The following is a 22,224-nucleotide window of genomic DNA, read 5'->3' as shown; positions in this document are numbered from 1 at the left end:
TAATAAAAATGTTATCAAAAATATATTTCTGATATATAAAGCAATTTTCTATTAAATTTATAAACTGTCATATGTATCAGAGAATATAGTTTTTTATGATTTTTTTAATAATAAAAATATTCTTACATTTCTGAATTTTTGAGATGAAGATTAGTTATTTGTATCATTTAGATTCTTTGAACTACTGTTTTCATCTTGAGTCTCATTTTCACAATGTTTCGGTCGATGTAATCTCCGAACTTCTTCAGGTGTAGCTTGTTGAACTCACAAATCTTTCTGTCGGACTTGAGAATCTACACAGAAATTTCAAACGGAACACTTTATTTACTCCAAAGAGGTAACATACTCTTGTTTCATCAGCCATGACTGGATAGAGGTCCTAAGTAATTCGCAATTGTATTTTTCAGTTGTCTACACTGAAGATTGAACTTTCAACCTTCCGGAGAATATCACTTTACAATTGAATTTTTCCAAATACTCTAACAACTGCACCACAGGTTTGCAAGTACTTGGTAAAATTCAAAAGTAAAAGTTACTCTCTTCTGGAAGGTTGAAGGTTTAATCCGTAGTGTGGGTGACATTCAAAATATAATCACAAATTACTTAGGATCTCTATCCAGCCATGGCTGACAAAACGAGAGCATGATATCCCCATGAAGTAAATTCAAAATTGTGTGTAGATTCCAGAGTTCAACAGAAAGATTCCCAAGTTCGACAAGATACATCTGAAGAAGGCCCGAAGTTGCATAAACCAAAACATTATGAAAATAACACTCAAGATGAGAACAGTAGCCCGAAGAATCCAAATGATATTCATAATCTAAATAAATATATGACGTCAAAATGCTCTATTTCAAGTTACACTCTCCCTTTTCGTTGACAGTGGTAATGCTTAGCTAGTTAGTAATGATTGAGTTCTCTTGAACAGTGAATTGATCCTACTATCTTAACTGTTCAACATCTATTGAAAACCCAAGAAGTAATAAGATGAGAATTGAGCCAAATTTTCAGATTAATTAATAAAGACAAAGCAGGTAAATGTGTGCGTTTTGAGGGACGGGGGGTGGGTGTAAATCTAACCTTGACATTCATAATTACACTGAATTTTAGTTTTCTTATTTAGTATTACATTTGCAAATCACAATCTCAATAACGACGTGAAGAAAGTATGAAAGTCGTTCCCAAAAGTGAAGTAAAGACTAACCTAATTTTCAACAATTAACATTCTATTTCGAAATAACTTCCCACACACACCCTCGCCCAAGCAAATTGATTTATTCATTCTTTTCTTTTCTTTATGGTCATGTTTAAAAGATAATTAAATTTGCATCAAAATTCCCAAAATGTTAATATTTATCTGTAATGGATACATAAAAGTCTTTGTTTTGTGTTTACAACAAAGTTATGAATGAAATGTTTATCTTAAATTTTTGTTTAAATTATTTTATGTAGAAAACTTTTTGAAACAGCAGCAGCGACCCCGGCAAAGCCAGTTAGTTTTATATAGTTTGAAATATCTCGATTTTTTTTAATGCACTAGTTAAAATTTACATAATGAATTTTACAAATTAAAATTCATTCATTCATATATATATATATATATATATATATATATAGATATATAGATAGATAGATAGATAGATAGATAGATAGAAACTAATTTTAATTGAACTTTATTTCAAAAATGTATTTTTGATTCAAAATGTTTTCATTTTAAATAAAAATAAATTTTTTCAAAGTTCCGAAAGGTCAACAATATAAATTTGAATGATACGAAATATTCTGACAAACCTTAGGTCGGGGTTTTCCAGAGACTTTGCAAACAAATGTTGCATCCGAACCTTCGATCAGTTTGAAATCTTTCAATGTTTGTGTAATTTTCGGAAATTCTTTCACAAATGAAACTTTATCTTCTGGATGTTCAGAGTCGTATTCACTTGTGCTTCCGGTATCTCCAATACCATGTATTTTACCATCACGGAATTGAATTTCTTTTTTCAGTCTGTCTTCAAAGGCAGATGACTTGAAATCCTAGAAATTTAAAACAAATATTTTTAAACAATCATATAAAAAGAACAAGGAATTAAAAACAAAATATTCCTAGTCGTATATTGAAATGGAGTTGAGATTTGAGTTTAGCAATTTGATCATTTTCCATATTAGCTTGTATACAATGTTGTGAGTGCGACATAATTGAGTGAAGGACATTTCAATGAAGTATATCACACATCAATCACACAATAACAATAGTTAACCAGCAGGTGTCAGGTTTCACAATTTGAATTAAACTTTTACTAAATGTTTTTCTTTATATAGAGTTGTAAAAACAGAGGCACTGACGCTGGCAGCAGCCACATAAAGATCTGCAAATGACTAAGCCGGCTGTGTGAAGTGACGTCACAAGGGAGACAAAAGAACACACGGGTTTGGAGAAGAGACGTTTGAAACGAGGTGGTGTTCAAGACGGGGTGGTTTTTGGAAAAACGTGTGTTCAAGACACGTGAGTGACATTACAGCTGAAATGAAAAGTCACATGCGGCCGGAGAATGAGAAATTAGCTGTTTAATTTAGAAAAAATGTGTTGTTGAACATACCAGATATAAAGGCTTTTGTTAAAAAAAAAAAGAAAGTGAGCCCAGTTTCTTCCTTTCTTTTGTTTCTTTGTGACATGTTAACAACACTACAGTATATTTTACTCTATTAAGTTGGCATAATAGTTAGTGTTGGTGAATAAGCCTAGGGATCAGGGTTCAATTCTTGAAAAATGATTCTTGATGCCTCCTTGCTAAAAGATGTGAAGAAAAAGACAATATATAATCAAACACATTTAAATTGTTTGTAGTGTTATCACCTAAGTCAATCCTCTGATTGTTTGCTACAAGTGTTGAGTCTAAGGGAGGCAATCCAACTCGTCCGTTTGGTTTGTATCAGTGTAAGTATTGTTTTCCTTGGTATAAGGAGAAAGACTATTTTTTGTTATAAAAAAGAATACTTTTATTTGTTGCTAATTTACAAATGAATAAACGGTACTCATACACTGACGGATATACCCAGTGAACCAAGTGCAAGAGAGATCCAAAAATCCTCCAGAATATTGCAGATATATAATCAGCTCAATAGGCAGAGGGAGTCAGTCGGCACTGTCTTACTATCTGTAAGTTTACACGGGCAGTTTACAAAAACACACTTTTATGTTTTTCTTTCTTTTTTTTTTTTGGAGGGGGGTATTCAATTATAGAACTTGTATAGTTTTTAACAGATGTTTCTGCAGTTTAATTAACCGTTTTTCCATTAGTGACGCACCGACATTAATCAGGCAGAAGAACCGTTTAATATTTCACAAACATTCTGTTTACATTGGGATGGGCGGTGGAGAAGTGTGGGGAGGGATATGGCGGCTGTAAACTGCTCGTGTAACTGACAACATAATAGCGTCCTAAATCATGAGATGAAAAAAAATGAACGAATCTCTTAGTAAAAAAAGAGTTGTCTCCCTCAGAACAATGACAAATTGTAAAACAGCATCAAAGTAGATTAAATGGGAGTTACATGAAAATAGCGAATTAGTATAAGTTCAATTACAAGAAATCAAGACAAAAAAATGCCAAGATAGTGCACGATCGTTTCAGAGACGATATCGAGTTTATTTAGATAAAATCTCCTCCTCAGCACAGTGAGAGGTTTGCCATCAAAGTAACAATCAATTTTCTCACACTGGCTCTTCTTTTCCACAAGTCAGCCTGTCTTTCCTGAGCAGCCAAAAATCACCCTGTTAAATAAGTTTTTGTTTTGGTCATCCTATGTCAACTCTGTTGTAAATGCATGTGACTCAATTACCAATTGCAGTCTTTCTTGAAAAATACTAGCCTTTTATTGATCGTGTTTTTCGATCCACTGACATTAAGGACAAGGAATGTTTTCACTTTATCATTTTCTAAAATAATTCCTTGTTCATTGTTTTTGTTCAAGTCAATCTTTCATAGATGACTTTGATTCAACCCCATATTCTGCCTAATAACATTACATGTTTAGAATGAAAAAAAATGTAAATTAATTTTTAAAACTATATTAACATTTATAAAACATTAATCAAACCCTTTCCAAACATTTATAGAGAATCAATTAAATAAAGGTTAAAAAATAGAAATTTTCTAATGATTTAGCATGATGAATGTAATTTTTAAATGTTCAAAAGATTGATATAAAATACCGGAGCATGAGTCGGCCTGTCTTCAGCTCTCTCTGCCAAAACACGTTCAGGTCTTGGTATATAAAATTCATGTGGGGGTGGTTTCTTCGTATCTAATCTGGTTTCAGGTTGATGTAAAGGTTGAACTTTTTCTGGTTGTGCTTGAGTTGGGAATAAGAAGATTATAGTAATGATATATATTTCATTTTTAATAAAATTTCATAATAAAGTTATCAAAATAAAATTTTTGATGAAAGTCCACAGTTCAATCAAAATAAAAAAAAATAAAAATTACAGAAAAATCTTTATGATCTATGTATCCGTCACAGAACAAAGATATCATGTTACAAAAATCACGTAAATTGATCAAGTAGTTTTATTTTTAACTAAGAAAATCAAATTTTATGAGTAAGCAAAAAAGGGCTGTCTTGTGTCGCCATAGTTCAATAAAAAAAATTACAGAGCATTTTTGAGGGGTTTTAAGAGGCATGCAGCTTCCCATTAAAAAATTAAAATATCTCAAATTTGCATTGAATTTGATTCCCTTTAAATACCCTTTAAACAAGATTCCCTAAATTTAAATTTATTCTAAAGAACCTTCAAACTTAAGCCTTAAATTTTAAACATTTTGCAGAATCACAATTTTGATCAAAATTTGAATAAAGGTTAACAAATTTAAATACATTTTTAAAAGATTTTTTTTTAAATAAGATAAGGAATTGCAATTTTTATTTGAATAAATAACAATTTGAATAAATAACAATTTTTATTTGAGTAAATAAAAAAAATGTGTTCTGAAAGAAAAAAAATAGTCACCTGCTACAAGACTGGCAGTTGTTGTATCTTGACCAGCAATATTTTGCGCAGAACAAGTGTAAATGCCTTTGTCTTCAATTGCGCACTTGGCAACCAAGAAGCTGCAACGGCCGGTGACAGAGTCAACATGGATTTTGTGTCTATAAATGGAGACATAAATAATATTTTAAAAAATAAAGTTGAACACAAATTTACAGATTTTTACAATAATAATAATGTAACACTTACAACACATTAATTTCTTGGTTTAGTTTTAGTTTATCTCTTTGAATCTTACTATTTTGATCTTCATATCCTAGAATGGTATGAGCGATGTCCTTTAACCCAATACCTATAACTCTCCAATAATATTAGACTAATCGATCCACATGCAACACTTTATACAAGCATATAAATGAGACCAATATAAATGACCCTCCATAAAAAATTCTTATCTTATGATTAAAAGCTGAGGTACGTCTTTTTACGTAATACCTGTAACTCCTCAATACTTTGGAAAATTTTGTCGGTCTGTCCAGTATTTAAAATTACTGGAGATCAATCTTCTGCATCTCCGTACAGAGCAATCAGTCTCCTATGTGTCATGAGTAAGTTGTTTAGCCACTGGTGTAGTATGAGGATCGCCCTTTTACCTATAAACCTCTCGATGTCATCATCATCATATCATATGAATCCTAAGATTCTATTGTTGGTATTGGTTTCCCTGATATTTTTCTGGTCAATATTCTTTCTAGAAAACACTGGGGATTATGAGAGAAACCATATGAAGGTTGCCAACATACTAAGTGAAAGGGATTTTTGTGGAATTAACTGGATTCGAACTTGAGACACCCAGGTCATCATCTCATATCATTAATCATTAGGCCACCATCACCTCCCAGCCTCTCAACAATATTAAACAAACTTATCTACATGCAACATTTTACACAAGCAAGTAAATAAGGCCAATATAAGTCTGTTTGTTAAGTTGAAGCTACTTCTGAATTTTAAGTTTCTTGTGAGAAATGAAGGATGAAAGTGAATCCAGTTTTTCCTCTTATGGAGAGGGAGATGGAGAAGATGATAATATTATTACTACTACTACTAATAATAATAGCATGCATGGTCCCCTGTGAGTGCATAATGACCGAGGCATAAAAAAAATGACTAAGTTCAGCATTGCCCCCCACCATTTAAAAGTCCTCAGGGGATGTCAAATTCTGGTGAAAATGAAGAAACGGTACAGTTTTAGGCCATAACATATGTAAATTTGAGTTCAGCACCATGCAAAAAAAAAAAAGAAGTGAATAAGTCCATCATTTGCACCACCCCCACCCCATTTAGCCCCAAAAGTCCCCAAGGCCTTAACATATCTAGATTTGAGCTCAGCACCATGCAAAACTGCTAAATAGACATACACAGAAATTTTGGGCAAATATGGTAAAATAGTCCCAAAAATGGAGTGTTTTTATTAGCCCTAAAAGAGTCCCTGGGGAACATCCAAGAGTTATCATGAAGTATAGACAAACAAAATTATATAGAAATCAGTTAGTTACAACTTTTCAGAAAGTTTTATAAAAATCCAAGGCATCAATTTTTTTTAATAAATACGAAAGTGTTGATTTTAGCCATTTTAACCCGAAAGGCAACCGGAATTTCCCCAGAAAATCCGTTCTGTTACTTTTTTACTCATATCACATTTAATGTTTGCACAAAATTTCCAAAAATTCCAAGGCATAGTTATTGAGAAAAGTGTGGACGGACGAACGGACAGGGGTGAATTTACAGGTCCACCCTCCTTTTGTCAGGGGACCTATAAAAACAAAAACAATGAAGATGTTTCTTGGCTCAGTAGTTCCTCATCTGATAACTAGAAAGATATCAGGGAAATGAATGCCAACAATAATCATCTGATTTCATATGAAATGAATGAATGATATTCAACAACAACATAGAAGGGGCTCTGCCTTGACATGAAGCTTTAAGGAAGTTTGATGTCATGGTAGTGTTACGTTTTTTCTCTGATGATTTCTGATTGTGTCAGCTGCTGCCAGAAAAAGGTGTTTACAAAATCCTAAGCTGTAGTGCCGAAGGGTGAGGTAATGACAGATTCTACAATTCTTTATGGTATGAAAAAGTGAGAGCAAACACATTTACAGAATCAATATAGATTTAGAAAGATGAATCGGGTTTGTTTTATAATCCACAGAGATCCCAAAACGTGTCAAAAACAAATATATAACAAATAAATGCTACTAAAGGCAAAATAAGTTACTGTTCTACCTAGCTGGATAAGTTTTTAGTATTTTTACTTTTTTTTAAAATGTTTATTCAATTCGAAAAAAACAAGTAGTGTCGAGTGTTACACAAGAACAAGAAAAAATGGCCACAAAGTATCTTACATCTTTGAAGTCTCGGTAATGACTTAAAAATAAAACAAAATAGAGGTAGAAACCCACCCAATAAATGTTACCGTGACATTTACTGGGTGGGATTCTAAGAGTATTTTGTTTAATTTTTTATTTTTAAGCCATTGTTGAAACTTCAAAGATGTAAAATGCATTGCAGCCATTTTTTTTTGTTTGCATGTAACACTCGACACTACTTGTTTTTCAAACCGAATAAACATTTTACATTAAATACAAACACAAAAAACATATTTAACTAGGTAGAAGAGTAATTTATTGTGCCTTAGGAAACGTTTATTTATTATACATTTATTTTTTGAGCATTTTTCATACTCTGTGGATTGTAAAACAAACTCGATGAATTCAATCTTGATTAAAAGCATTTTTACCTTTCATCCTCCATAACTGGGAGGCCCATTCGTGTCCACATGATGTGCGGGAAAGGAACCCCAGTGACTTTGCATTCCATCATCACATTAGTTCCTTCAATGATCGTAGCATTTTGTAACTTTTCAATGAATTTAGGAGGCTGATTCGCAGGTTTTGCCGGTTTTGTAACCGGTGGTCTCTGGGATGGCATGATTGGTGATTCTGGTGGTGGTGGTGGTGGTGCTTGAGGTGCAGCTGGTTGTGGGCCCGGCGAAGGTACCTTGAACGGCACCTTTCTAAAACCAAGAATAGGTGCAGGTGCAACGGGAGACATCGACACGGGTTCAGCAGCTGCTGCTGCCACAACAGGTGAAATTCTGGTGGATGATCTGGATGCTGACATTGGTGATGCACTGCCAGATGAAGATGGAGCCGCTGAAAAAATGAAACATGTGTTAATATCAAAAAGATGAAATATAAATATAATAGAATAGCATGAAAACATTTAGGAACAAGAACATAAGTCAGTCATGGGACAACGATGGAGTACTATTGCCACATCTGGCAGAAGCTGCTAGAAGCAGCTTAGCCTGCTTTGACAGAGTTCAAAATAGACTTTGTAGCTTAGTAGGGGATGCCCTTTTCTCTTCCCTCCAACTTCTTTCCCACAGAAGAGACGTTGCGAACCTGTCTCTGATTTATCGTTATTTGTATGGCAAGTGCTCATCTGAGCTTCAATCTATTGCCCCCCCCCATGCCAAACTTTCACGAAAAACACTCATCTAGCCAAAACCACAATCAATACTTTCCCACACTCTTTATATGTGCCTAAACCTAAATGTAGATTCCATGAACAAAGCTTCTTTCTTAGAACTGTACGCCTGTAGAACTCTCTTCCGATTGCCTACTTTCCAGCTGACTACAATCTAATTGTCTTCAAGTCCAATGTAAACAAATTCTTGATGAACCGTGCTCCTAAGTAATCCAATTTACAAAATTCCCATTACTTATGTTTACTATGCTATAATCACATTAACTAATGTATACCCATTAACCCTTATCCTAGAGTGGCCTCTGGGCCTTGATAAGTGATGATTCCTGTGTAAAAAAAAAAAAGAAAAAGATTACATAGCTCCGCCTGACAATGGGCTAAAATCTTATCTGGTCCTTACTTCTCCATATTGTATGAAGTATTCCCAGAGTTATGCCATGGAAATGTTTATAACTAAAAAACTATTTTTCTGATGAGACTGAAGTGTTGCATGATGGTTATTGTTTTCAAAGAGCAACAGATGCATACATCAATTTTGGAAAAATTTAAAGTTGAAATTCCATCAAAATTTCAATCTTTTCAAAGTCAAGATGAAATGTCAGATGCAAGGATTCATTTGCTACAATATGAACCAAATAGCAAGTCCTTAAGATAAGCAGAAGTTAAGTCATTGTTAACAGTGTGACTTTCATATTTTGCATGGCCTTGACTTTCATCATTGACCTAAATAACTCCAAATTAAATCTTTTCTAAGTTAGACTATGACCGCTATTTTCACCACGTTTGGTGACGATTGGTCAAGCTATGTGAATGCTAGGCTGTACACAAACACAGTAACAAGCTCAATCGAAAACATAATCTCTACTAAGGCCAATATCAGCAATAGCTCGTTAAGTATTCAAAATTTTAAGAATATTTTTTAGTTACAAAATGGTGCAAAGTTTCCTAAAACTAAAATACTTTATAAAAATTGATATTCCTACAGGAAATAACTTTTTTTAAATAGTGATATCAAAAACTGCCCGTCTCACTAGGTGATAGAATACAACAGAACAAATACATATAAATAAATAATGATTAGTTTTTTATTTGGATTATTCGGACTATAAATAAATATTCTTGCCACATAAGCACTCAGCGAAAGAATCTCTCTACACAAAAGCAACATAAATATACCAGACAACAGAAAACTGTTTTTTCTCCACACATTCACAAATGCAACAATAGTGAATATAAAATTATGTTTTAGAATTTTTGAGATGAGGATTGATAATTTGTACTTTTTGGATTATTCAAACTATTGCTGCACTCTTGTATGCTATTCTCACATTTCGACCAATGTAATCTCCAACCATCTCCAGGTGCATCTTGTTGAATTTTTAAATCTTTATATCAAAGTCTAACATTAAAGGAATTAAAATCCTCTTAGTATTATATAGTAATAGGGGAAAAAGACGATTTAGTACTTTTTTGTTTTGAGCGATACAGAAAGAAACATGGCACCATTAGGTAAATGCACTATTCCGCGTTTCTTCTTATTAAAATTGTGATTATTCTAGCATATTTACACATTTCAAAGATGTTTTTCTTCCAAATACTGAATAGATTTTAATGCAAAATAATTTCTCATCTAATAATATTAATAAAAAACAACATCAGACCATTTTTATCACCTATTTTTTTTATCGCCTTCAAACTAATCATTTACCTGTAAAATTAGGCAATTTTGGCAATGTATGAAAAGAAGGCAAATATGGAATAAATATCGATTGAAAATAGATTTTAGAATTGTTCTTGAGAGGTCTATAGTTTTAGATAAGGGTTAAGCGAACCCCACCCAATAATATTTTATAAAAAATATTTTTAAAATAGTTTTAAAATATTTTTTAATATTTATTGTTGTTTTAAAACAAATTCTGTTTAGACGGTCAATCTTTACATTCACCAGATGCAAATCTTTAATCAAAAGGTTCAATGTGATGCTGACCTAGTTATGGTAAAAGTATACAGGAATATTCATTTCTTTGGGAGGGGTCACTAAATTAGTGTATAGAAGTTAATAAAATTGCTGGTAGTTGTTTCAGAAACAACACTGAAAAGCAATCAGATATCCTTTTCTTTTTTTCTTTGTTTAGATTGTATTAAACTAGTTGCCAGAGTGAAAGATAGAGAGAGGGGCAGTTGAGAGAGAGAGAGAGAGAGAGAGAGAGTAGGTGGGAGTCAGTTAGAGAAAGAGGAAGAGAGGCCGTTTTCAAGTCTAATGTAAACAAGTCCCTGTTGAACCGTCCTCTTAAATAAAAAAACACTACCCAAGTTCCATCAGTGACATTTGAGCCATGATAAGCAATGACCCCCCCCTCTTAGTAAAAAAAAAAAATAAATAAAAAAGGGTTTTTACGTTTCACATTCAAGTAAGCAGTTGCTGTGCAAGAACCTTCCATATTTGAAGCAATGCAGGCATATTTGCCAGAATCTTCAGGGAAAACTTCAGCAATGACAAGCCTGCTAATACCATTAGCATATGTGATTTCAAAATCAGGAGTGCTGTTCAAGAGATTATCTTCCCGGAACCATTTTATCGTTGGCTCAGGACGTCCAGTTATTACGACTTCAAGAACGACTTTTTCACCTTCGTCAACATGAATATCACGGAGAGTCTGCAATTCAAGCACAAAACATCAATTAATATAAAAATGTCAAAATCAGGCTGTCATAAGATAGTAGCTTGCTGACCTAAATGTATCAAAAATTGATGTTATTTTTTTTCATTTCCCTTTGCAAAACTCAATCATGTTCTGCAAAGTCAAAAACAATAACAACAATTTTCTTCTACATAGCTACCCAATCAAACATCATGAATAAATATTCGAAGATATAAAGAAATTGAAGCATAAAAACTTTTTCCAAAATTACTGGATTCAGCATTAAATAATTAAAAAAAATTCATATGCACTAAAACAAAACAACCAAAACCAAAATTTTCAAAGAAAGTTTCCAGCATATTACAAACTAAGTTTTCATTTTACTTGTTATTACTCTCCCTGTAATCTTGCTGTATAGTTAGCAGCTTAGAAATTGCAAAAACTATAAACAAAATATGCCACTACTAATTTTAACCAAACACCTTAAAATTTAATTTTATACCGACTTATATACTTTTAATGTTTTGAAACAGTTACCAAGTTTTTCTATTTAGAAATTAAATTTTGGACAAAGCTCTCGTTTTATCACATGAGAATCAAAATAGCTGATTATTGTTCTGTTGTTGTCACCATTTTTTCATGTTCCGATAAGTTAATTTAATGATAACAAATTCAGAGATAATAAATCTTACAATCAGTTTCAATACTGTAAAAATATACAGGTTGGTAGAAAATTATGTTATATGTTATGTGAGAATTATTAGTGGAATTTTTTTTTTTTTTTTTTTTTTTGGTAAATCAGAAGAACCAGTAGCTCGAAGTCTGCAGCAAATGGTGTGAGATAAAAAAAAAAATTATATTTTTCTAAAAATAAATAAACTAATAAATACATCTTCCATGAAGTAATTTTTTATAATGCTAAAAAAATCAATAATATTTTATTATAAAAGAAAATAATGAAGTATAATGCAAATATTTTATCTGACATTGTTTGCTGCCGACTTTGGGTCGCCTGTTCTTCCAATTCATCTTTTTTTTTCTTTTTGATTTCTAAAATAATATGCAAGGGAGATAACTCAGTTCTTCATATTTCAGTAGAAATATGCCAACAAAACAAAAACAAGTAAAAACAATAAGAGATCAATTGGTAGAAAATAAAAAGCAGATTACCGTAGAAAATGAAGGTTTTTCTCTTGGAACAGGTTTTGACTGTGGCTTCGTGTGAACGTTCTTTGTAATAGGCGATTCTTCAGTAGGTTGATCAAAAAGTTTGATTCTTTTCTCAAATGGAGGAAGAACGGGCTCTTCTCCTTCAATTTCCATCACAACTTCTGTTTTCACTGGTGCTTGGACAGGTTTTATAATTGGCGGCTGTACAGGCTGTGGAGCCGGAGCTTTTGGAACTGGAGCTTTCATAGGCTTGATGAGTGGTTGCTCTACGGGTTTAGGTGATGGAACCGGTGATGGCACTGGCTTGGGAATTGGTGATTGTACAGGTTTAGGAACTGGGGCTTGTACATGCCTTATTGGTGATGGCGAGTAGGCAGATGGTTTCTGCATCTGGGGTACAACGGGTTCTGTGACCGGAGCTGGCGGCTTGACGGGCTGCATGTAAATATCTGCTTTTTTAGATATTTCGATCTGGGCAACACTCTCGACTGCGGGAGCTGAAAAAATATGTTTTTAAATAGTATCAATATGTTTCAGATTTTTTTAAAGAAACGGCACATATGTTGGCATACAATGGCCACCTAAAAAGACCTAGTATAGAATGTAATACAATGTGATAACCACTAATTATAGATATTAGATTTGAACACCATTATATATACATACACACACGTTATTTTATATATATATATATATATATATATATATATATATATATGTATGTATAATAAGGTGACATAAAATATTATACACAGATTTTCAGTACTTTAATAGTGTTCAATACGTGAGTAGAGCTTTGTAGTGAGGAATGAAAAATATATATAACAATTACATCACATGCGTTTCATCCCTTTGCCTGACGATTACCTTCAGGGATAAAATTTCCATATATATATATATATATATATAGTCATACCTTACATTATAAATATATATATATATATATATATATATATATATATATATATAGACTTTTTATTTGTTTTTACATAAGCAGTAATATGTTGCTACACAGTCATGAGCATGTTTCGGTCAGCTAGTTTTTAGTAATTAGAAACCTCTTCAGGCGATACAGCTTATACAAAAGCAAAGTTTGCAATGAAAATATCAGGTCTTCCACATCACAGGGAGTCAATATCAGGAGATTTCGTTAAATGCTGTGTAAAATAGGAATAAGAATTGGTTTTATGTTAAGAATAAAGAGGAAAGGATGGAGGTGGGATTAAAAACCGAGATGTCGAAAGAGAAAGGAAGTAAGGTATGACAATGGTAAAAAAAAGATGCCTGCCTTAATGAGTAGTAATATATATATTTTTCCCCCGGAGGAACATGTATCCAGTGTAAATTGTTTGTTTTGAGGGGTTTTTTTTTTTGTTTTTTGTATGATCATATATTTTTTTGGAAGCGAACTTTGGATTTCTATGACACATTTTGGATTTTTAAAAAAGATGAAAAATCAAGAATTCACATATTAATATTGGTTGTTTGTTTGTAGGTGAAAAGGTCCATCAAAATCTACCAAAATTTTAGATTTGAAAAAATATGTTTTAATTTTTGAAGATTCAACAGACCACCCAAAGATTTGAAGACTTTAAAATACAAAGTCAGAGTCAAAGTCAGGAATCCTAGAAGTAAAAGTCAAAGTTATAATTTTTGAAATCCTTGCAATCAATCAAATCTTATATCTTCCAAGTTTGCAACTACATAAGTTCTATTAAAAACAGAGGTGTTTGAAGGCGTCAGAACTGGACATGAGAATACTACGAGTTGAAGTTGGGATCAGAGTTAGATATTTGGAATCTCTAAAGAATTAACAGATAATCTAAATATCAGAGACTTTAAAATGAGTCGGAGCTGGAGTCGGGTAGTTGGAAATTCTAGGAATCAGAGGTTTTTGAAATACCCAGAACTGAACTTATAAGAATATTAGGAGTGAAGTCAGAATTTGGAGACAGATATTTTTAATCTTCAAAGAATCAACAGTCGAAATATTAAAAGACTTGAACATTGGAATCGATATTTTAGAATTGGCACAATTGGAGTTAGAATTTTTAGACTTGTCAAAGTTGGATTTTAAATGTTCTTCGCCACAACCCTGCATTAAACTGCAAAATGTTTTTTATAAAACAAAAATTCAACTAATTCAATTATATTATAAAAACAAAAAGTTACCTTTAACACGCAGTTCAGCACAGCATGAAGCCTCACCAGCTGGGTTCTTAGCCTTCACAGTAAATTTACCGGAGTCTTCATAGAAAACTTCTGGAATGTACAATGTGTGAATGTCTCCTTCCTGTATAATTTCAAAATCTGGGGAACTGACAATGTGGGAGCCTTCTCTGTACCACATAACTTGTGGGGCAGGTGTCCCGGCAACACGTACTGTCAATTTGACTGCTTCTCCCTCTTTGACTTGACGTTTTTGTAAACGTTCTGTGAAAGATGGTGGAATCATTGAAGCTGCAAAAAAAAAAATGAAAAAAAAAAAAAATGAAGACAAATGAGAAAAGTAGTTTGAATAATCCAAATAATAAACTTCTAAAGGAAACAGCATTTAATGCAAATCAAAAATGGGTTATTAAAGGCAAATTAAGTTTATTTATAACTAGCTGACTAGATGACCCGACGTTGCCCGGGGTTGAATGATAATCAACGAATGTTTCACACTCCCATATCTTATTGCCATCGAAATTGGTGAAATCACCCATTTTTCAATCAGATCGATTGATTGCCTGCTCTAGTTGGGGACCCATTGCGGTGCGCTAGGAGGAAGCTTCACATGCCTCTCCACAGTGACTTGTGCCACAATACATTGTACTTTACATTGCACTGTAAAGAACCTACTGTTGATTTTATAAAATTGTATGTTATGTATAATGGCTTGAATTAAAGTTTAAAATGCAAAAGTCAAGTATCATCCTTAAATTATGCTCTAAACAGAAACATTCATTTTGAATGCATCCTTGTCATATCAAAGAGCCTACTGTTGATTTTATATGCCTGGCCTTACTGGTTGTGCGTTGATAATGGCTTGAATTTAAGTTTAAAATGAAAAAGTCCAGTATCATGGTTCGATTGTGCTTTAAACAGAAAAATTCATTTTGAGTGCGCTTCTGTCATATTAAAGAATCTACTGTTGATTTTATATGTCGGGCCTTTCAGCTTGTGTGGTAATAAAACTTCTCAAATGCAATTGTGATGTTAGCCTTTGGTCAAAATTGCCTGTTCCTTTTTTTTATCGAATTATTTCAATTATCGATTATCCATGCTTATTGAAGATATTCCGATACAAAACCTATTTAAGAACACTGCTAGGCACATAAAGTTCGAGTGAAATTTCATAAAAATCGATCCAGCCATTTTCGAGTCCATAGGGAACAAACCCACACACACAAAGTTCCTTTTTATATAATAGTAGAAATAAAGAAGAGATAATAGCATTACTTAGAGTAAGGGAAAGTAATAGTTGTAGCTGTTTTAAGTTCTCCTGATGCTCACCTTTAACAATAAGTTCTGCTGTACTTGATGCTGTTCCAACGTAATTTGATGCTGTACATGTAACTTGACCAGAATGTTCTTCAATTGCTTCAGGTATTGTTAAAGAAACACGGCCATCTTTGTACGAAATTTCAAAATCAGCTGCATCAGTAATTTCTTTATCCTTTTTGTACCATTTAATACTTGGTTCAGGTTTGCCTGCAAAAGAAATTAGTTTATATATTATATTACATGTGTTATATTTATGTGGTATATCTTATGGCAAAAATGACTAAGGCAATACATACAGCAAGTGAATTTAAACAGAATCTTTTGTTCTACTTGTTGACAGGAATAAATAAATGTAAATTTTGATATAACATTTTATCTCTTTGGACTATTGTCATTATCAACATAATTTCTTTTCATATTATTGTCAAAGTATGTGGGAGGAACAGAATTGCCTAGAATCAAGAATATCATTGTGTTTTTTTTTCTATTCAGCATTGCCCAGAGCAATAAATAATGAGATTACAATATTACATTTAAAAGGGATAGTTCCAGTATCTGAATTATATTTTCTTTCAGTACATTAAAACAAAAGGGAGAGGAATGGGTTGGACAAAGGATAAAGAAAGGGTTAAAGAGAAAGATGGAGGAAACTGTGAGAAAAAGAGGAAAATACAAAGACTCCTGGAGAGAGAGATAGAGGTAGAAGTTTTAATATAAAGATGTTACACACATTATTTAACGTCTGTTTAGTTTTATATGTCATATGAAGGCAGTTATCTGCGTGTATGCTTGCGTGTCCAACTAAAAGTTCAAAACTAGTGATCAAAGACCCACAAATTTTATATTTTCTTGATCAATGTTGTCCTGGATGTATAATATAAAATTTTAAAAATATATATTCATTATTTGGGGGTCAACTGAGCATTTATATCATTTAATGTTATCCAGGCATCTTTTAATGTTATCATAAAAAGAAAATAATTCTATTTATTTTTACTCCAAAATTAATCTAAAATGGTGATAGATAACACATACACAAAAGAAAACAAAACAAAATCGATAAATTATTGTAGTTCGCATGTGTTTGAAAATCCAGTTCCCCTTACAAAGGAGTGGGGGGGGGGGGCTTTAGATTAGGACAAACATTGAAATTGCCTCAGTTAAATAAATATTTCTCCTTCATTGACTTAGGACATAAAAGATGTAGTTTCAGAAAAGATACTACACTTTGAAATATTTATTTTCAAAAATATTTTTTTTAATTATATATTTTAAACAAATTAAACACAAGGCCATCAAAAATATGGGGAAAGAAGGGAATCGTTGGTCATCCTTGATCTAAAATTACAAAAAATATCTATTATACTCTTAACTAAATTCATCTCAGTCACCACAATACCGCATTTACTTTAGAAAGTCGTCCTACTTAGATATCCTCAAATTTGCTTGAAGTTTTATTTAAAATTTTTAAAATATTTTATTCATGTACAAAAATTAATTAGAATCACACAAGGAGTGGGGAAAAGAAAAAAAAAAATCGGTTAGTAAAACTCTCCCAACTCTGTTTTCCAGTTTGTTCAGAACTGAAAACAAGCAGACCAATCTCTAAATGAGAGTGGGATCTAAGTGGGAGAAAAAAAAGAAAAGATGGTGTATATTTTCATCTGAGTCAAGATGAACAATCTTGACTCGACTGAGATATATTAAAAAGAAAAGTGGTTATTATTATGATTATTTTTTTTTTTTTAGAAAAGTCTAATGAAAGCTTACCTGTAACAACTCTAAACCTGTAACAAATTAGAAAAGTCTAATGAAAGCTTACCTGTAACAACTCCATCAAAAGTCACTTTTGTACCTTCAAGAGCGGTGATATTCTTGAGAGCTTGAAGAAATTTCGGTGGGATCGGTACTTCAATTGTAAGATCAACTTGCTGATACTGAGGCGCAACGTCCGTTGTAATGGATGTTGCAAATCTATCTTGGGTAGCAACTGCAGGACCTTTGACCTCAAACTTCGGAGGTATCTGAGTGGTGATAGTGGTTGAATGGCGCTCCATTTCAGCATAGTTCTTGTCTTGCATGTCTGCAATGATGCGACTCAGCCTCGTTTCTGACTGGGTCACTGTATGAGTACTGCAAAAAAAAAAAAATACGATGTAGGTATATATATATATATATATATATATATATACTCCTATAATTTTTTTTTGTGTGTGTGTATTGATATTCATATTAATAACCCTTTTTTTCTATTCATTTAAAAAGAAAATACAACTTTGTTATATATGGATTGTGGAATTGCATTCATCTGCAAAAGATCTAGCTAATTTGCATATTTTTTTTTTAATTCATTTTAATTAATTCCCTTTAAGTTTTTTCGTTTTTCTTATGGAATGATCATCTTTAGTTAACTATTACGTGTAATTATATTCATGCAGATATTCTACATGATTTATACTTGCGTAATATTTGCGTAAAAAGGTTATAGTAAACACAAACCTCTCTCTATATATTTTTATGTATGCGTATATATATTTGCTTAAAAAATTTTCCCTGCCAAATTCCTCTATCAGTTTTTAGTTTACAGACATGAAATTTAATATATAGAGTATTCAAACTCATGTGAAACTTTAGACTTGGGTTTTACCTGGGGAAAATCGATGCAAAAGTGTGAAAATTAAAAAAAATGGAATTTGCCAGGTGAAGGTCGAACGACGGTATTACAAATATGCATGCGTAACGTAATAGCTATTGATTCATGTTTTAATTTTTAGTATTGCAGCAAAAATGTCTTCATAGCTCAGGCATCAATGTCAAAGGAAAAAGTAAATTGTAAGCTAAACGTTTTGGTTTTGATTCTCAGTGGTGGTGCACGAGTTACTTTTTTTTAATTTTTAAAATCATTACTATATATTGGGTCCAATATAATATAATAATAAATACGAAATTTGCATTAATCAAAATACCGTATTTAAGCGTATTTTACGACCGGGCAGTGCCGGATGACCTGCTAGTATATATATATATATATATATATAGTAAATACTTGCACTAGTCTAATAATATTGTAGGGATTGTCAGTTGTTTACTTTGAAAAATTGTTTTGAGAAATTAAAAACAAAACAATATTTTATCTCATAGCTTCCAGCAATATTGGTCAAATATCATTTCCCTTACATATATATAATTCTTTGCAGTTAATTTATTTAGTAAACTATTCTTTGTTATCATTGTTTCTTGTAATCTTCTAATTGAAGTTGCAATACTTACTATTGTGTCTCCATCGGTATAACTGGTACTTGGACTGGTGCTGGTGCCGGTGCTGCCTTTTCTACTACAAGTCGTGCAGAGCATGTTGCTCTTCCAGAGGGGTTCTCAGCAGTAATGGAGAACCTGCCAGCATCACTTTCACTAACTTGATTAATGACTAAGCGATACTTGTCACCTTCCATTGTAGCCTGATATGGGGTTGAGTAAATGTTTTCTCCATTAAATTGCCATGACACCTAAAATTGGAAAATAGCAGTTTTATATAGTTTTTTTCTTTTGTAAAGTTTTGTATATATTAAAAATTCACTCCACATAAAAAATAAATCTTGGTCGCGAAAATCGGAACATGTCTGTTATTTTATACTTATTTACAGAGGCTCTGTGCATGTGCAAAGGTCAAGATCAAACCAGTGTTGATACAAATCTGTATTTTTTTATTTTTCTCGTTCGATTGGGGTCCTTATTCTTGACTTGACCCTCTAAAACTTTCAAAATTAAGCGTACACAGTAATGCTTTCAAAAGATATGACTAACTCCTATTTCAGATTTGTATTAATTTTGATACATAGTTATTAGACCGTAATCAAGTATAATTCTCTGAATTTCAATTTCTTCTTAAGACATCTTCAATTTTAGACATTAGAGAAAAATTAGAAAAAATTATTTCATACATTTTAACATGCCATCTTTACAATTTGAAATGTATATAAAAATTAAAAAAATAAATTGATAACTCACTTTTGGTTTGGGTGTTCCAGTGATAATGCACTCGAGTGTGACTGGTTCGCCCAATTTTACCGTAAGATCCTGAAATAATTTTGTGAATTCAGGAGGCGCTTGCTTTATTTCTTCAGTTCGTATAACCTTGGTGACCTTTTCAACTCTGCGGCGAACCATGGTCACTTTATCAGCACCTGGTTTGTTGGTCTCATTCTTGATGATGATTTTAGCATAGCACTTGGCCTCACCAGCAGGATTAACAGCATTCACCATGAAGGTGCCGTTATCCTCTGCGAAAGCTTCAGGAATGGTCAGCAAGTGCACATCATTCTCACAGGTGATCTGGAATGAAAAAAAAGAATGAAGAGTTTGGAACGATCACATAAAGCATCCTTTCAAAAGAAATTATTAAAACACTTCCTTTCAAAAAAAAAATAATCACATTAATTTCTTTAAAAAGAAATAATCACCTCACTTTCTTTCAAAAGAAATTATTACTGTACTTCCTTGCAAGAGTAATCACCTCACTTTCTTTCAAAAGAAATTATTACTGTACTTCCTTGCAAGAGTAATCACCTCACTTTCTTCCAAAGAAATTGTTACCACACTTCCTTGCAAGAGTAATCACCTCACTTTTTTTCAAAAGAAATTATTACTGTACTTCCTTGCAAGAGTAATCACCTCACTTTCTTCCAAAGAAATTGTTACCACACTTCCTTGCAAGAGTAATCACCTCACTTTTTTTCAAAAGAAATTATTACTGTACTTCCTTGCAAGAGTAATCATCTCACTTTTTAAAAAGAAATTGTTACCACACTTCCTTTTAAAAAAATTTATTACCACATTTTCTTTCAAAATAAATTATTACCTCACTTCCTTTCAAAATAAATTATTACCACACTTCCTTTCAAAATAAATTATTACCGCACTTCCTTTCAAAATAAATTATTACCACACTTCCTTTCAAAATAAATTATTACCACACTTCCTTTCAAAATAAATTATTACCACACTTCCTTTCAAAATAAATTATTACCACACTTCCTTTCAAAAGAAATTATTACCACACTTCCTTTCAAAAGAAATTATTACCTCACTTCCTTTCAAAAAAATTTATTACCACACTTCCTTTCAAAAGAAATTATTACCTCACTTCCTTTCAAAAGAAATTATTACCACACTTCCTTTCAAAAGAAATTATTACCGCACTTCCTTACAAAAGAAATTATTATTGCAATTCCTTGCAAAAGAAATGTTTAACTCACTTTCTTTCAAAAGAATTAATCACCTCACTTCCTTTTAAAAGAAATTATTAGCTCACTCCCTTGAAAAAAGAAATAATCATACCACGGTTTTTTTTTTAAGAATTATATATATATAAAAAAGAAAAAGAAAACATCAAACCTGGTAATCAGCAGAGGGCTCAATTAAAATTCCTTCTTTGAACCACTGCACAACAGGAGGTGGGTTACCTTGAACTTGGCATTTCAAGATAATTTTATCTCCAGCGTTGCATACGATATCGTTCAGCAACTCTGGGAACACTGGAGGAGAAAGTTCCCCGGCTGATGTGTCACTCATTTCACTTAAAGCTAAAAGTGAAAAAAAAAAAAAAATTTTAAACAGTTCAATAGGTTATCGATGGTATTTTTTTATATAACATAAAATTTGCATTTTCATTGGAAATAGTTATTTGAAAGCATAAGAATTTAAATTTGAAAATAAGCAAAATAGCTTTATGTCTTATTTAAAAATCATTCTTATTTCTTTTTGACTTTTGTCGTAACTTTCTCGGATATTTTATCCTTCATCAGAGACTCGGATTCTATCCCCCTTTTTGACAGCATCCAATAAGAAATCTTCACTCTAATAGGTTACTCACTATCAACCACGCTTCAACCTCTGCCCCATCATTGCAATATAGCATCCGTGTGATTGTTTAACAAATACTTTGATACTCTCATGCTCTTGTAGTGCTTGTACCCCCTTGACGTAAATACCCCTAACTAACTTGACAAACAGCAAAATCCCATCTCTTCGCTCTAGATGTCCCTAGATGCCAGAAAGGTTGCTACTGTAACATTTTCTTCTCTCAAACTGCTAAACTTTGGAATTCCCTTCCTTTTTCCTGCTTCCCTAACTGTACAAACATGTAGAAATTTAAATGCAATACAAACAAATATTTTGATGCTCAACTTCCTGCAGGAATGATCGCACATAGTAGCTGCTTATGTCCAAATAGCAATATGCATTGTTTAGTGTGAATAAAAGTTTTATAAAAATAAATCAAAGGTAAAGGTATTACCTTTTTTATATGAGCTACAATTTCTATATAAACTGATCCATTTCATAACCGTTCCAGTAACAATAAGAGGACGCTTTGATAATAAGAAGGAAGGA

General features: G+C 32.3%; 1 protein-coding gene across 12 annotated transcripts in view; it reads right to left on the bottom strand.

Moving 5' to 3' along the window:
• LOC145241637 (titin-like) overlaps nucleotides 1–22,224 on the bottom strand; it is a 698,616-nt gene that overhangs the window by 564,445 nt on the left and 111,947 nt on the right. For all 12 annotated transcript variants that reach the window (XM_080104717.1, XM_080104725.1, XM_080104729.1 and 9 more), the window contains exons 29-40: nucleotides 21,229–21,416; nucleotides 19,843–20,166; nucleotides 19,105–19,340; nucleotides 17,657–17,967; nucleotides 15,844–16,041; nucleotides 14,518–14,805; nucleotides 12,346–12,842; nucleotides 10,932–11,190; nucleotides 7,782–8,196; nucleotides 5,006–5,145; nucleotides 4,211–4,350; nucleotides 1,792–2,031 (exon numbers count right to left, since the gene is read on the bottom strand). In XM_080104717.1, coding sequence (XP_079960843.1) covers nucleotides 1,792–2,031; nucleotides 4,211–4,350; nucleotides 5,006–5,145; nucleotides 7,782–8,196; nucleotides 10,932–11,190; nucleotides 12,346–12,842; nucleotides 14,518–14,805; nucleotides 15,844–16,041; nucleotides 17,657–17,967; nucleotides 19,105–19,340; nucleotides 19,843–20,166; nucleotides 21,229–21,416 — 3,236 coding nt within the window. The remainder of the gene's footprint in view (nucleotides 1–1,791; nucleotides 2,032–4,210; nucleotides 4,351–5,005; nucleotides 5,146–7,781; nucleotides 8,197–10,931; nucleotides 11,191–12,345; nucleotides 12,843–14,517; nucleotides 14,806–15,843; nucleotides 16,042–17,656; nucleotides 17,968–19,104; nucleotides 19,341–19,842; nucleotides 20,167–21,228; nucleotides 21,417–22,224) is intronic.

This window comes from Euprymna scolopes, chromosome 20 (assembly GCF_053919585.1).
Source record: "Euprymna scolopes isolate OS-2025 chromosome 20, ASM5391958v1, whole genome shotgun sequence".
In the NCBI taxonomy this organism is placed as follows: domain Eukaryota; kingdom Metazoa; phylum Mollusca; class Cephalopoda; order Sepiida; family Sepiolidae; genus Euprymna; species Euprymna scolopes.
The sequence above is the reverse complement of the archived record's forward strand: the minus strand, read 5'-3'. Positions and strand labels throughout refer to the sequence as shown.